This window comes from Oncorhynchus tshawytscha, linkage group LG02, assembly GCF_018296145.1.
Source record: "Oncorhynchus tshawytscha isolate Ot180627B linkage group LG02, Otsh_v2.0, whole genome shotgun sequence".
In the NCBI taxonomy this organism is placed as follows: domain Eukaryota; kingdom Metazoa; phylum Chordata; class Actinopteri; order Salmoniformes; family Salmonidae; genus Oncorhynchus; species Oncorhynchus tshawytscha.
Window position 1 is genome coordinate 41,789,916 of NC_056430.1, and position 16,372 is coordinate 41,806,287.

Genomic DNA, 16,372 nt, shown 5'->3' on the forward strand with positions numbered 1-16,372 from the left:
GGCATTGTGTTGTGTGACAAAACTGCACATTTTAGAGAGGCCCTTTTATTGTCCCCAGCACAAGGTGCATCTGTGTAATGATCATGCTGTTTAATCAGCTTCTTGATTTTCCACACCTGTCAGGTGGATGGATTATCTTGGCAAAGGAGAAATGCTCACTAACAGGGATATAAACAAATTTGTCCCCAAAATTGTTGAGTAATACACCTTTCTTGCATATGGCAAATTTCTGGGACCTTTTATATCAACTCATGAAACATGGGACCAACACTTTACACGTTGCGTTTATATTTTTGTCAAGTATATATCATTTCTGTTTATCATACAGTCCTACGATAAGACAATAGCACAATTACAGGGTTACCAGACAGACCGTACACACAACACAACAATACTCACTTAAAGTGCTGATGTTCCCTGGAGGAGCGTATCTTGCCGGAGAAGCGCTCGGCCAGTTTGTCCAGGCCTCGGGAGTACTCCAATTGCAGCTCGGCCTTGCGGCGGAAGAATTCCTGTAGGTCCTGCAGAAGCTGTAGCCGGGACTCCGACTGCTGCTCAAGACATCGGAACTGCTCCACCAACTGGTTACGGATCTCTGCCAATTAGAAAGGAGGAAAGCATACCTTCAAAAGAGGGGTAGCGTGAAAAAGGTAAACGTGTCTTGCGGTCGTAAGGGTGGGCAGGCAGGAGGCAAAGGTACATACAAGAGAACAAACAAAAACTAATTTCTCCAAATAAATGTTTAAAGTGTGTGCCGTGCACGTGTTGGATCTTGCTGTCCTCTGCCTATGGAGAGTGCTCTATGCTTCCTGCTGGGGTGTCACTGTCTATAATGTGTTATGCTGGGCTCTCCATGCTTGCTGTTGAATACTGTAGCTAAGGTGCTGGCCTGCTCAGGCCAGGGTTGTGAGCCAGAAGCCAGCACAGCGAGATTTAGTCTGCTCTCTATCAGCATCCCCCCCTCACACTGTGTCAGCCCATATAGATCACAAGCCTCATTACATTAAATCATCTTTTAGGGACTCAAGTCACAGTAAGCCACTGTGGCACTGGTGTGGCTCTGCTGATGTGAGGGCTTTGGAGATACAGGCGTTCAGTAGCTACACATAGTAGTACATAACTATTGATGATTACTATGCAAAGCTGTGTTAATATTCCTATTGGTAACCTCTTCAAATATTATAGCTTATAGTATAGGCTTGGGCAGTACACCAAATACACTGTATACCGGGGCATTTGGAAATACCGTTGAAACTATTTATTTGAAGTTTTTCAATAAATGTATATTTTTTTAGCTGCTTAAATACCTGCAGTCAACTTGTGCAATACGTTAGGAGATAAAGCAGATGATGTTCTTCATTTCACCCGTCACATTATTTTACATTATGAAGCTTACCGCAGTTCCCCAGAACAGTTGAGCCAGTCATGTGTTTGTTTGCAAATAGCACAAAAGCAGAAACGGGAACAGGTGAGTCCAGCTGTGTATTGACAGGGGTCGCGTTTTATATCAAAAGTCAGTGTTTTTTGTTTTTTTCAATAGAGTAAATCAGGGATGTGCAACTACAGTTTTCCTTCACAGAAAATACATTAGTGCAACACATTCGGGAGAAAACAATGCTTCATTTTCATCAGAAGACAACAGAAGCGCAACGCTATTTGGCTGGCAGCCACACAAGTAAATAAGTTTACAATGAAAAAGCAAGATCTTTTATTGTAAAAACAATGCATGTCCATTATATTTCTAATGTTTAACATTGAAATAATGTAGCCAGCGACATTTCCTAAAGTTTTGCTTAAAGTTAATATTGCATTTTACAGGAGAAAAGTAGGTTGGCTACACAGAGAAAAGTAGGTTGGCTACACAGAGAAAAGTAGGTTGGCTACACAGAGAAAAGTAGGTTGGCTACACAGAGAAAAGTAGGTTGGCTACACAGAGAAAAGTAGGTTGGCTACACAGAGAAAAGTAGGTTGGCTACACAGAGAAAAGTAGCTACACATCAGTTAGAGCGTTGTCTGCCCATAGAATGACGGTTCGTGAATTCTCATCTGAGTGGAAAAGTGCAACTGAAGCACAAAATGTGTCTGATGCAGAGCAGAAATCACAATAAGAAGCATTTTACATCTGTGTTAACAAAAGGCAGCAAGATATCACTTACGCATTTGACATTTTTTTCCTGTGTGAAAAACGCAGAATTTTGTGTTAACCATGACCCCTAAGTTTACCTTGCTAGTTATCTAAGTAAGCAGCTGAATTAATAAAGTGACAGGGCATCATATTGTGTTAGCTTTCTGCTGTCTTTGAGAGGCAAAGCCCTTTGTATGAGTTAGTGGCAGCTGTACAAATATCTTAATTTAATAGTATTTCTTCTCCTCTGCGTTCCCAGACAGTTTTCTCATCCCTCCTCTTCTCTGAGCAGAGCAGGTAGACCTGTTGCCCTGGCGAATCCAGACTCCACACAGAATGTACACATGCTGCTCCAGAGCCAGTACTGTTCTTCCTTCTAACAAGCATGCTTCAAAATTTTGTTGATTTGCATAATGTCGCTTGTTCATTTTCGCTTGTCCAAACTCACCAAAAATGACATTCCGTAGCTCCTACCTATATATGTATAACTTTATGAGCTGGATTGCCTGTCTATGCAATTCGTTAATTTTCTTTGGCATTCATTAGCTTATTTAGCTAGCAGCCTCCATGGAAATTTGCTATTACCTGTACTAACATTGTTAGCATTCTGGTAACAGACGACCAATGGGCATTTATTGGAACCCCTTGTGTACAAAGCCGGTAATACCGTATATCCCGGGATGAAAGAAGTTTACAATGAAAAAGCAAGATCTTTTTTTGTAAAAACAATGCATGGCCATTATATTTCTAATGTTTAACATTGAAATAATGTAGCCAGCTACATTTCCTAAAGTTTTGCTTAAAGTTATGACGATATGAAAATCTGGATAGTGCCCAACCCTAGGGTTAGGGTTAGTTAGGGTTATATGTTGCTTAAAATATACACTTAAATCAATGGCAATGTGAGACTACAAAGGGTTCTACATTGCGAGTTATTTTAAGGTTAAATTTAGCCATACGCCATTAACTCATTATTCCACTCAAGAGGTATTTTGATTATAATTGAAGAATGCTGACCAAAAATGATTGGAATTTTCAGCCATTCTTTGACTTCGAATACAAGCATAGTTTCGAAACCGCCGAAAGCTTGTAATTCAAAGAATGTGTGCCATTTTAAAATGACAAACTTGCAGAACAAAGTGTCGATCTCAGAAGGCTGCCCTGACCTACATCCTATTCTCCATCCTGTCTGCCTAAATCAGCCAGACATGCATCTCGCGTCTAAAGGCTCCTACTGCAGCTATGAACACACACACACACACACACACACACAGAGAGAGACTGACATTCACTCACACACATGCAGACAGAGAGACACACATGCAGCTCTGTAAAATCCAATGACTCACTTACAGTGCAGTTAGTAGCACAATACAAATATCCAAATAATAATGTAAAAAAACAACAGTATTCGAGATTTTAGATTCTGTAGATGAACAGATGGTCCACGGCATTTCCATAATGTGGTGATGAACTGATCTTTTCTCTTGATTCCCTTAACAGAACCAGTCCAAGTGATTAAGCAATATGGAGATCATGATTGAACCCCTCCAAGTCTCCAGCATGGCAGCCTTTACCCATCATGCACTACCCAGCAAACAGACAGGAAGTCTTTAGAAAACGCATCAATGAACCAGATTATACTGCCCCTTGCATATAAAAGGCACTTTTGTTTACTTCTCAATGGGGTTTTTGTATTGATGAATAAAGCAGCACAAAAATAGCAAGAGTGTGTGTGTGTGTGTGTGTGTGTGTGTGTGTGTGTGTGTGTGTGTGTGTGTGTTAGTAAAAGTGTGTGCCTTCTATTTCTTGGCCGGCTTGTTGGAAATGTATCCCTCGTGGTCTCCATGGCTGCCTGGATAAGGAACCCTGGATGCATCTCCACTAGCCTGGCCCAGAGTTCCACTTCTGTGTTCCGTTCCCTCCCAGCAGCCCTTCTGTTTATTAGCATAATGGGCTGGGACAAGGGCAACTTTGAGGTTGCATCTCAAATGGCACCCTTTTCCCTATGTAGTGCGCTGGTCAAAAGTAGTGCACCACATAGGGAATAGGGTGCCATTTGGACCACAATCGGAGTCTCTCAATAAACAATTAATAGCCTTGACTAAGGTGTATGTAAACTTCCGACTTCAACTGTATGTGCTGTTGAAAGGAGGGTCAGTGTGGAAAAATGACGGTCCTGCTGCCAGCCAGCTTCGCTACCCCATGTGTAAAAATAGAGCATCAAACAACATGATTTCCTCTTATTATGTAAACGTAATACTTCCCGCATCCAACTATCAGTTTATGGGTCATTTATAATAAATGAACATCTAAGTGGAAAATCAAATAATGGAGGGTAATCAATGGGTGCATTCCAAACCAGTGGGAGTGGAACATTTTTGGAATCTCAGATTGTTCTGGAAATTCTCATATTGGATCTACATTGGGAGGAAGGATGTTCAATATGCTTTTTACATTCATATCACATTTTAGGCCCCTTTTAGACCTATACATGTTTCCTGTAAGACCTTATGAACAGGTACAGACAACATTTTGGTGTTATTATACTCTTTATAGCGTTCTCTCAAATACGGAGTATGTCTATATTATAAAATACACATTACACACGTTTATTCAACATTACAAATATTAATCTCTCAAAACTACTCTGTTAGATTTTGCTTATTTTTTGGCATATTGTTTATAAAAATATAAACAATTCTTCAAACACGTCAAATTTCCAGAGGGGGCTCTGTACTTTTAATGATATGACTCTTTTTAACACTGAAAACCAATCACAGCCCTCCTTTAGAATTGCATATTCAGCAAGTCACCAGCAGAGGGAGTTCCCTTTGAATCCATTTTCAAATCAAAGTTTGTCACACACAGAATACAACAGTGAAAAATAACAGTAGTGAGGCTATATACAGTAGCGAGGCCACATACAGGCACCGGTTAGTCGGGCTGATTGAGGTAGTATGTACATGTAGACATGGTTAAAGTGACTATGCATATATGATAAACAGAGTAGCAGTAGCTTAAAAGGGGTTGGCGGGTGGTAAGTGGCGGGACACAATGCAGATAGCCTGGTTAGCCAATGTGCAGGGGAACTGGTTAGTCGGGTCAATTGAGGTAGTATGTTCACGAATGTATAGTTAGTGACTATGCATATACAGTTGAAGTCGGAAGTTTACATACACCTTAGCCAAACACATTTAAACTCAGTTTTTCACAATTCCTGACATTTAATCCTAGTAAAGATTCCCTGTCTTAGGTCAGTTAGGATCACCAATATATTAAGAATTTGAAATGTCAGAATAATAGTAGAGAATTATTTATTTCAGCTTTAATTTATTTCATCACATTCCTAGTGGGTCAGAAGTTTACATACCCTCAATTGGTATTTGGAAGCATTGCCTTTAAATTGTTTAACTTGGATCAAACGTTTTGGGCAGCCCTCCACAAGCTGCCCACAATAAATTGGGTGAATTTTGGCCCTTTCCTCCTGACAGAGCTGGTGTAACTGAGTCAGGTTTGTAGGTCCCCTTGCTCGCACACACTTATTCAGTTCTGCCCACAAATGTTCTCATTGTCCATTTGGAAGACCCATTTGCGACCAAGCTTTAACTTCCCGACTGATGTCTTGAGATGTTGCTTCAAAATACCTACATTTTCCTGCCACATGACGCCATCTAGTTTGTGAAGTGCACCAGTCCCTCCTGCAGCAAAGCACCCCCACAACATGATGCTGCCATCCCAACCGTGAAGCATGGGGGTGGTGTTCTTCGGCTTGCAAGCCTCCCCCTTTTTCCTCCAAACATAATGGTCGTTATGGCTAAACAGTTCACTTTTTGATTAATCAGACCAGAGGTAATTTCTCCAAAATGTATGATCTTTGTCCCCATGTGCAGTTGCAAACCGTAGTCTGGCTTTTTTATGGAGGTTTTGGAGCAGTGGCTTCTTCCTCGATGAGCAGCCTTTCAGGTTATGACGATATAGGACTCGTTTTACTGTGGATATAAATACTTTTGTACCTGTTTTCTCCAGAATCTTCACAAGGTCCTTTGCTGTTGTTCTGGGATTGATTTGCACTTTTCGCACCAAAGTACGTTCATCACTACGAGACAAGGCGTCTGGCTGCGTGGTCCCATGGTGTTTATACTTGCATACTATTGTTTGTACAGATGAACATGGTACCTTCAGGCATTTGGAAATTGCTCCCAAGGATGAACCAACTCGTGGAGGTCCACAATTTTTTTTCTGAGGTCATGGCTGATTTCTTTTGATTTTCCCATTATGTCAAGCAAAGAGGCACTGAGTTTGAAGGTAGGCCTTGAAATACATCCACGGGTACACCTCCAATTGACTGAAATTATGTCAATTAGCCTATTAGAAGCTCCTAAAGCCAAGACATCATTTTCAGGAATTGTCCAAGCTGTTTAAAAGGCACAGTCAACTTAGTGTATGTAAACTTCTGACCCACTGGAATTGTGATACAGTGAATTATAAGTGAAATAATCTGTCTGCAAACAATTGTTGGAAAAATTACTTGTGTTATGCACAAATGGATGTCCTAACCGACTTGCCAAAACTGTAGTTTGTGAACAAGAAATGGAGCCGATATTTAAGTTTTGGGAAAACCATAATTTACCATAATTCCGTTACCAAAGTTTGCATCTGCACTGTTCTACTAAATTAGTTTTTGTAAAAAATGTCAGTGGAAATGTTAAAAGTAGTCCTTGTACATAGAGTTGTATGGTTTGTTAAACTTTGAAATGTTTTTTGTTTGGCATACAATTTAAAAAGTGTAAAAAGAGAGTAAAAGCGTAATTCTGTTATCATGGAAATGTCCAAAAAGCATTTCAAACATCTTTCCTCTCAATGGGGTATCTATGTAATAATTGCGAGAACAATCTGAGATAACAAAAATATTTTACGCTCCCGTTGGCATGGGATCGCCCACATAGTGCAACACTTTTGACCAAGGCGCATATAGGTAGGGTGCCATTTAGAATTCACTCTATGAGAGGATCAAAATGACTGTTTGATATTATAATGTGATCAGTGTGATCAAGATAATAGCCTCATGATGTTTGCCTTCTCTTCCTAGAGCCCTAGCTCTAGTTATTTATGGATCAGTGAAGGCTATGGAAGGATGGTACTCTGTGTGCAGTTTGTGCACGGTTCTCTGGATGCTGCAGGCCTCTACAGAGTTACAGGACGGCCCTTGAAACCCATACAGAATCGATGCACAGGTTGCACCTCCGGAAGTTGTTATAATTACTGTTTAAGTCTATGGAATGGTGTGAGAACCATGAGCCTCCTTGGTTTGTATTGAAGTCAATGTACCCAGAGAAGGACGGAAACCAGCTGTCCTCAGGCTACACCATGGTGCTACCCTACAGAATGCTGTTGAGGCTACTGTAGACCTTCATTGCAAAAGTGTGTTTTAATCAATTATTTGGTGGCATGAATATATTTAGTATACTTTTGTCTAAAAAGGATAACTTTATTGTTGAACTATTTTTATGAAATTCACTGAGGATGGACCTCCCCTTTGTTCTCTGAGGAGCCTCCACTGATCTACAACTATGCTCTAAAAGCTGCAGTCTTGTAGGAAAGGTGAATAAATAGCTATATTTTGGTAACATTGACTTTACTTCAAGCCTGCAGGTATAATGTATTATAATGTGTTGTACAAATTACTTGTCATAAGCATGTATGGCTCGATGTTTCCATCTTAGAATTAAACATGTGCTCTGTTTAGTTTAGTCAAGTCAGGCATCACTGTAGTTTAGAGTTTTTTTTATTTTAAATTGGTAGCTAATGTATTTTGCCAAAATGACTCAGATGTTCCAGAGCCCATAGCACAGTCAGTGAGATGTCAATTAACCCATCTGCTGTTGAATGCTGGGCCAGGTGTTTGTTATCCTCAATAAAAGCTCAGTGGCTAGAGCTCTGGACCCAAATATGAATTACCCCCAGAAACCGGTTTAAAACCACAGCGAAATATGAAAAACAAAAAAGAAATCCTCAGGAGGGGTATACCAAAAAGCAGGATTATGGAGTTAGCCAGCTCACTTTTCTAAAATATTCTGATAAAACATTTTATTTTGTAGAAAGATAAGCTTGAAATGGTCTAATTGATTTAACAAAAGGAAAGACATTGAATGTCGTTTTTAAACATAATTTTGAGCTAGTTTGAGTTAGACTATTTGTTACATTGCATTTTTTCATTTGGGTCGGTTGGTTTCACATTGTCAAATGAACCAAACTTCCTAAACAAAAACCATGTGTCCATGCAAGTTATTTGTTTATTGGACAATAACACTAAGGATAAATCAATGTATTATTATCATGAAGCTTGTGTGTCCCAATGTTCATATGTGACACTGGCTTGATTCAGTCTTATGCAGCAAAATTTGAAATTGTGTTGCTTTTTTTGTTTTCTACATTGGATGAAAGTAGAGACTCCGAGCTAGAAAATCATATATCAGTTGAGGAACAATGGGAAAGTAATTCTGCTTTGAAAGTTTATTTAATTTTTTTACCCCCAATTTCATGGGATCCAATTGGTAGTAGTTACAGTCTTGTCTCATCGCTGCAACTCCTGTACAGACTTGGGAGAGGCAAAGGTTGAGAGCCATGTGTCCTCTGAAACACAACCCAACCAAGCTTCACTGCTTCTTGACACAAAGCACATCCAACCCGGAAGCCAACCTGGAGGAGTGGCAACTTGGTCAGCGTGTGCTGCGCCCGGGCCCGCCACAGAGCCTGGACAAGCCCTGCCAGCCAAACCCTCCCCAACCCGAACCCCAGAATGGGCCTACCGGAAGTGGCCGGCTGCGACAGAGCCTGGGCTCGAACCCAGAATCTCTGCGCCACCCGGGAGGCCCTGCTTTGAAAGTTGATCAACTTTTGAGAAAATGGCCCCTGAATGTTTTGGTACACCTACTGGAGAGCTCTTATTTGTCTACACACATTCAGAATCATTCACACCCTCTTTAAGGATTCCATCCATCTCTTTAAGGATTCAAGTGAAGCCATGTGCTAAACAGAGTGAGTACGGTAGAGTACTAAACAACCAAAGATTTCAAGACTAAACGCTGGTTATACTACGTCTATCGACATGTCTGTAAAACTTGTCGCAATGACATCATGAACATTCTATTGTTGTCCAACATCAAACTTGTCTTTGTGAAAAACTATCACACACAAAAACACAGCAGCCTGGTGGTCCAAAATAGCATAATTTCTATATTTTAACACTAACAAACCCATCCGTTTAAAAAAAATCAATCTAGCAAACCGGGCAACTTTCTAAACAATGTTTTGGTTAGATTCTAGCTAATTAGCTAGCTAACGTTAAGTTAGCTGGCTAGCCAGTTCAAATAATGACCATGTCATATAGCTGACAATGTCTTAACTTTAGCTCATTTGTATTCATTATTACAAGAAAATAAACTGTCAACAAGATCCTTATTTACAAGTTAAAGGTGAGCTAATTACAGAAAACAGCTGATGGTTGTGAGTGTGACAAAATAAAAGCAGGGCATTCTACCGGAGAAATGTAGAACTTAGACACTGTCTCGTTGGGCTAAAGTTATATCCCAATTTGACTTTAGTGCAGGTCATGTTGTTCTTCACATTACAGTCTCTGGTAAACACACACTATATCAAATAAAATCAAAGTGCATTTGTCACATGCACAGGATAGAGAAGGTGTAAACGGTACAGTGAAATGGTTACTGGCATAGTATTTTGTTTAGACATGTAGCTAGCTAAACAATGAACCATAATTCAAACTCAAACTCCAAACTCTCAACGTTACTACCCTGCATGAATCTGCAGGTAGCTAAAGCTAACCAACTAGGTTCAATGTTACCTAGCTAGCTAACTTTAGGCTATAATACTAGCAGTGCAAATGGCTCTAAGATTGTAATAATATTATTACACAGCCAGCTAACTTTAGCTAGCTAGCAGTACGCTTTAACTTGCAATGAAAAACGACTAACAAAATTAGAAACTTATAACACCTGAAAATGTTGTTGGCTATATGTTGGCTATATTCTCTTACCCGTCCGTATACATGGATGAGTGCTTCTCCCTCTCTGTCACAGATACCATGGTTGCTCTTAGTTTGAAGATGTAATCCGGAGACAGCTGTTTAATACAACAGCCATCTGCATATCCATCTGCATATTTGTAAAAGGCTGAATTTTCTCCATCTCCTTAGAAATCGTACTCTGCTTCCACCACCCATTCCACTGATTTCAAAATTCAGTTCTCCAGAAAGTCGAGAGCATTAGCAACACTTCATATCATGCACTTCATATCATGCGGTTCATGATATCATTAAAAAAGCCATGTTAGAAAGCATGACCTACACATACTGAGCAGCTTATGTTATAGACAGAAGCATGCTACATGGCAGATCAATCCAAACTCATCTCTTGGCATGTCCAGCCCATCAATTATCACAGTCAATCATGGCTAGCGGGAAGGTTCCTAACTTTTTCCAAGGCTAAACCAACTAGGCTCGTAATTTCACACTTTAATTTGTATTTACAGATAGTATACAAGTTTTTTAAAATTAAGGCACATGAATGTTCACATGTTCCAGAAGGCATTTCTGACCCCCCAAAAAATACATTTTGATTCAAAAAAATGTTTACGTTGAAATGCCTCGCCTGTTAAGTAGTGACGCGCGACATACAGTATGTCTAGTTTCCTGAAAGGAGTCACATATTACCTTCGCTTTGGTCTTCCAACATGTTTGAGGAAACTGCGCAATAGCCTCTGACTGTGATGTGAATAGGCTATATTCAGTAGCCTATATCCCTGGTATAGTCCCCATCTCCCCTAATCTGCATAGGATGCACTCATAAATTCACATTTTAGCAAGACCGCACAAGAGACATTTACAGTAGTGAGTGCATACAATTTCGCCAGTTATCAGTTGCCGCCTTCATCCGCCATTCCAGACATTTGGGAGATGGGACTCCTGTATCTGCTTGGTCAGCCTTTGAGGACGTGTGGCTTTGTAATTGGATTTGTCCATCTCCTAGACTGGCTGCCTGCCAGGGTTTGAGGGCCCAGTCTACCCTAAATTTTCCCATAACCCTGGTTGGGGGCCCTAACCGGGTGCTGTCAACCGCAGCCAGCTGAGCCTGAGACTCGCATGGGGCGTCACTGAGGTAGCATGCAAGGCAGAGCAACACTACCCGCTAAATGTGCTGCTAGTCACAGAATGTTTCAGAGCTCTCAAGTTATGATTTCATCAAATGTTCACAGTCAAACAACCAATAATAATGTGCAACTCTGGTTATGTTCCTGTGTTTGGTCCAGACTGCATCCTCACTGGCAGCGAACAGCACCATGAAAATAATTTAAGTCGGACAGAGACCACGCTTTTTGAGCGAACCACAGTGATTTGTTTAGTGCAGATAGAACAAACCGAACTAAGGGGTAAATGCACCAGAGTTCCGAAAAGAAACGCAACAAACCATTTTAGTGTGAAATTCCCTTTTGTTTAGCTTTTTTGAATGAAGCATAAAATCAATAGTTATTTCTGTCTGCTTATCAAAGTTAGCTGGCTAACTCATTGATCCTGCTTTGTGCTAAGTTCATGGATATGTACAGTTGTTGTTTCACATCACACACACAAAGGCGCACAGACACACGCAGTTGGGATTTGTGTGGATATAGTTACATGTATTCTTTTACGCAATGCAGGTGCTACCGCAGCAGGGGTGCTATGGTGTAGATATACAGCTACAGGAAAATGTCCTAACATATACTGAGGCATTTTCCCAATTAGGAAGTCATTTCTATCACAATGGCCATAACCAGTGTCTCTATAAATATATCTATTACTGTAATAGCAGACACCTATTCAGTCAGTTCAGTGTTTTATTCCCCTCTGTAACACTGTCCATTAGGTAGGTAGCAGATGCATTTAGAGAGGGGACTGTTATTATTATTATTATTATTATTATTATTATTATTATAATGCACCTCTCCCTCCCCTCTCGCGGGATCTTCCCTGATTCTGGACAGGGGGGGGGGCACTGTCTCTGGGCTTGTCTCGCTCTCTCTGCTGTTATCCACGCGTGGCTGGTCACATGCCACCTTACACAGGCGCACACTCCGACATCAGTTGGCACAAAGCAAGGCAGTTTCCTGTGAACGCTCGTCTCGAGTGAGCCGTAATTGCTATGGCATGTCTTTACACACCCTTTGGTTGAATTCACAAATGCATCTCTATGTCTCGCTGTAATCTCTCACTCTGTGGAAACAAATGGCTTTAATGAGGGCATCAGCATCCAGCCAGTGACAGGGGCAGAGACGGACAGAGATAGAGGTCGACAGGAGGAAAGGGTGGCGACAGACAGACTGGGCTCAGCTATGATGGCCATAACAATCACCTCACATCGATTTCCTATGTCTAGATGTGTCTCGACACACAATTCTGCCTTAATCTGTAGCTGATTTTTGCAATAAGCGTTGTTGTTATTACCATAGAAGACAAACGCAGAAGTGCAGAAGGGGAGAGAGAAAAGGGAGAGGGGTGAAAGGATATCACACAGGGTGGGTGGAACATGGGGTGAGGGGGTTGGGGCATTATTACTAGCCTGGTCCAAGATCTCTTTGTGCAGTCTTGCCAACTTCTATGGTAATTGTCACACCAAACACCACAGGTGTTTACAAGACAGACAAAAAACAGATCTAGGAATCAGGCTCCATTATTGCTTACACTGTCATGATCGCATGACAGTGAAAGGTCAAAGCATTTTTTCTTCATGATGAATACTGATTAGCAGAGGGGCATCAACCAACCCAGACAGTCATGGAATGCAGATCTACTGCAATAAATGTATTTTACGGTGGAGACAGAGGAGGAACACAAGCTACACCCACACACCTTCTCATGCTTCTTCTCCTAGACTGATCAGATGAAATTAAACTGCAATAATGTCTTCCTCTGTGACTACTGTAAATAATAGGCTAGCATACCTTCACTTACTAACACATTGCGTACCATACTTCAATGCCACACAGGGATGGACTAGACATCTGGCATTTCAGACGAATGCCAGATGGGCTGGTCCATTTTAAGGCCTGTGGGTCTTGTCTAACTTGTTTGTTTTTTTGCACACAATTATCACTATCTGGCTAATAATTGTTTATGCATCAAATTAGATCAAACCAAATGAAGCATTTAAGCATAAGACCTAAATGGACGGACTCCAAATGAGTCTAATGACAGAGGGAGGGAAAATGGTCCATGATCCAGGTCAATCAAACCTCATTCAGTGGGTTTTACTTTCCAGTTGAGAAGGAATGGGGGGTAGAAGGGGTAGATGAGGGTGAACAGCAGTGCCTTGCTGCAGTGCATCTAGAGGTTTGTTAAATGGCCTGTGACTGAGTTGTAGTCGAGCTGATCCACTGAGATTCTTTCAAACGCATGGAAATATGTGTATGGATGCAAACCAAGGTCAGTTAACAGATTGCAGCTGGGTTTCACTTCAAACACATCAGAAACGGTTTTCTCAAGTCTGGCTAGTATAGCCAGCTACTATTGGACATGAATATGAAAACAGGCTTAGTAATTCAATAAACATTCGTGCACAGTGTCAACCATACATACGCTCATACAAAGACATCAGTAGCTATGCACAGAACAAAGAACTGTGGTCTATTCCAGTCTGACCTCTTTACCTGCTGGATAAATCACACTGTATTGTACTATACTGTATATTAGGGCTCCGAGTAACACAGCAGTCTAAGGCACTGCATCTCAGTGCAAGAGGCGTCACTACGGTCCCTGGTTTGAATCCTAGGCTGTATCACATTTGATTGTCTGTGTAAAGGATCGCAGGCAGGTGTATAAAGGTAGTGGTGAGACTTGTGAACTCTTCTTCATTAACATTTTCACACATGACACCATTAATGGAGGTTAGTTTCGGTTAATTCTGACACATACCAATAGTTGACACATCCTTCATAGGAAGTGACTAGGTTAATGAGCGGTTGGACAACATACCACACACACCACAGCCAGTGTCATGACAAGGTAAATAATGATGTCATCGGTCACGACCTGTCAACGCAGTTATTATAGGTTTAACAGCATTGACTCTTCGTCATGGTTACGGAAAGTTGGTTGGTCCACTCTGTTCAAGTAGTGGTGCATGACTCCAGGAACCAATGCACGGTTCTGACTGCCTGCCTGGTAGCCGACATGCCTACTGATGCCTGGCTGTGCCCCCTCACTAGCTCTCTCTTTGCTGTAAAAGTTGCGAGAGTTAGTATTCTCGGAAGTAGCAAGTAGCCAACGGCAACTAGCTTTCTCAATTGCAAAAATACTGATGCTTGACACCCAGAAATGGGGGTCGACAGGCAAGGAGTCGAGGAATCTATTATTTTGGAGTCGACTCCCCACCACAATTTTTTATTTTTTATGTTAACCTTTATTTAACTAGGCACGTCGGTTAAGAACAAATTCTTATTTACAATGACGGTTCACCTCGGCCCTCCCCTAACGACGCCGGGCCAATTGTGCGCCGCCCTGTGGTATGTTCAAGTCAAATTCCCCCAAGAAAGTAGCCTAGTTCCAGATCTGTCTCTCCAACTCATACAGTCAATGTTGGAGCCGTGACACTGACCGAAGGAGTTGGCAAGACGGCACAAACAGATCTGAGACCAGGCAACCAAGAAATAATCTATGTCCAGAAATCTGCTGCAGGTCTGGAAATAGACAGCAATAAAGGGCTGCTGGCTGACTGCACCACAGTTAATGTTGTTTAGTCAGCTACCTACTCAGCACTATTAGACCCCGATGCCAGAGTATAGCCCTTATAACTCCCAACTGAACTGATCCCAGACAGCCTTGCAAATGAGCTTAAGCTGTCAGCTTAAAAGCTTTTCCTGAAACTGAGACGTCCTCTCAGCTGTGATGGCCCTATCGCAGTCAACACACGCACTGCCGTGAACACACACGCACGCACCCGCACGTACACAGACATGTATGAACGCAGGCATAGACACACATGCATGCACGTGCACACACACACAGAGCCAACCAAGACTTCCGCAGACGACAGCAACATGCCGCAGCGTGTAGCTCCATTTCTCATTAAAAAGCAGTGAGAGCAGCTTCGTTTCTTCATGATGCACTATGGTCATAGCCTGCTCCAGGGGGGATGAAAGGGTTTCAGCGTTTGCTCTTTGCTGCAAGTACAGTCTAAAATGAGTTATAATATTTCAATCTAAGTAGGATAATACACGTGTCAGGCATCTGCTTGACACAGCATCGTACCCTTGAGTTGTGAGCAAAGATCACTGCATTTCTTACTTCAGTACAAGGTAGTGTACTGACAAAAAGTGTGTGGGATGTTGTTTGTTAGGAACATGTCTAACAGAGAGGGGCCCCATTGTGGCATGTATCAGACTATTTAGTTGCGGAATTCATCAGCCACTTGAGGGCTATATTGCCTGCCTTTTCTGTTTCTTCTACAAACAGGTTGGAGGGTAGAGGATTGTACATGTGGTCCGGTGCGGCTTGGTTGGTAAGAGCATGGCTATAGCAATGCCACGGTTGTAAGTTCATTTGTTGCAGAAAAATCTGCCAAATAAATCGGTATCTGAATTTTTTTGGGTCCTCCAATAATCGGTATCGGCGATGAAAAATCATAAAATCGGTTCGAACTCTAATACACACTTACTAGTTCTCTCTCAATCTCATCCATGGGTTTTGGTGGTCCCATCTTCTACAGTCACAGGTTACGTCCCAAATGACACCCTAAAGTAGTGCATTATGTAGGGAATAGGGTGCCATTTGGGATGCATTCACACACTGTATTTAGCATCAGCAGAGAGACACTAAAACCATTTCATGGTTCCATAATTCATGCTGACAACATACATTATTTATGGCGTTTCTGAAATGTTTGCTGGGAGAGAGAAAGAGAGATTCCCCAGTCAGACCCTCTATGGTTCCAGGACTAACACATTTTTATTTATGAGTGTCTGAAAATTAAAGAAGATGATGTAAAATGAACTTACTCCGGGGCCAAACATTATACAACGTTATTGATTAAAAAGGACATTCCTGGTTCTTTCACTGTCTCCTCAAGACATCTCGCTGAAAGCTCTCTTCTCATCGCTTCGAGTCAAGTAACACTGAAACATGCATGAGAGCATCAGCTGTTCCGGACGACTGTGTGAACACTCTCCCCGCAGCCGATGTGAGTAAGAACTTTA

General features: G+C 41.5%; 1 protein-coding gene across 7 annotated transcripts in view; it reads right to left on the reverse strand.

Moving 5' to 3' along the window:
* The window catches only part of LOC112214943 (SLIT-ROBO Rho GTPase-activating protein 3), a 68,860-nt gene that overhangs the window by 46,108 nt on the left and 6,380 nt on the right, over nt 1-16,372 (reverse strand). For all 7 annotated transcript variants that reach the window (XR_006079056.1, XM_042299062.1, XM_042299052.1 and 4 more), the window contains exon 2: nt 400-595. Coding sequence is in view for 6 of the 7 variants with exons in the window: in XM_042299062.1 (XP_042154996.1) it covers nt 400-595 (196 nt within the window). In the remaining variant the exon portion in view is untranslated. The remainder of the gene's footprint in view (nt 1-399; nt 596-16,372) is intronic.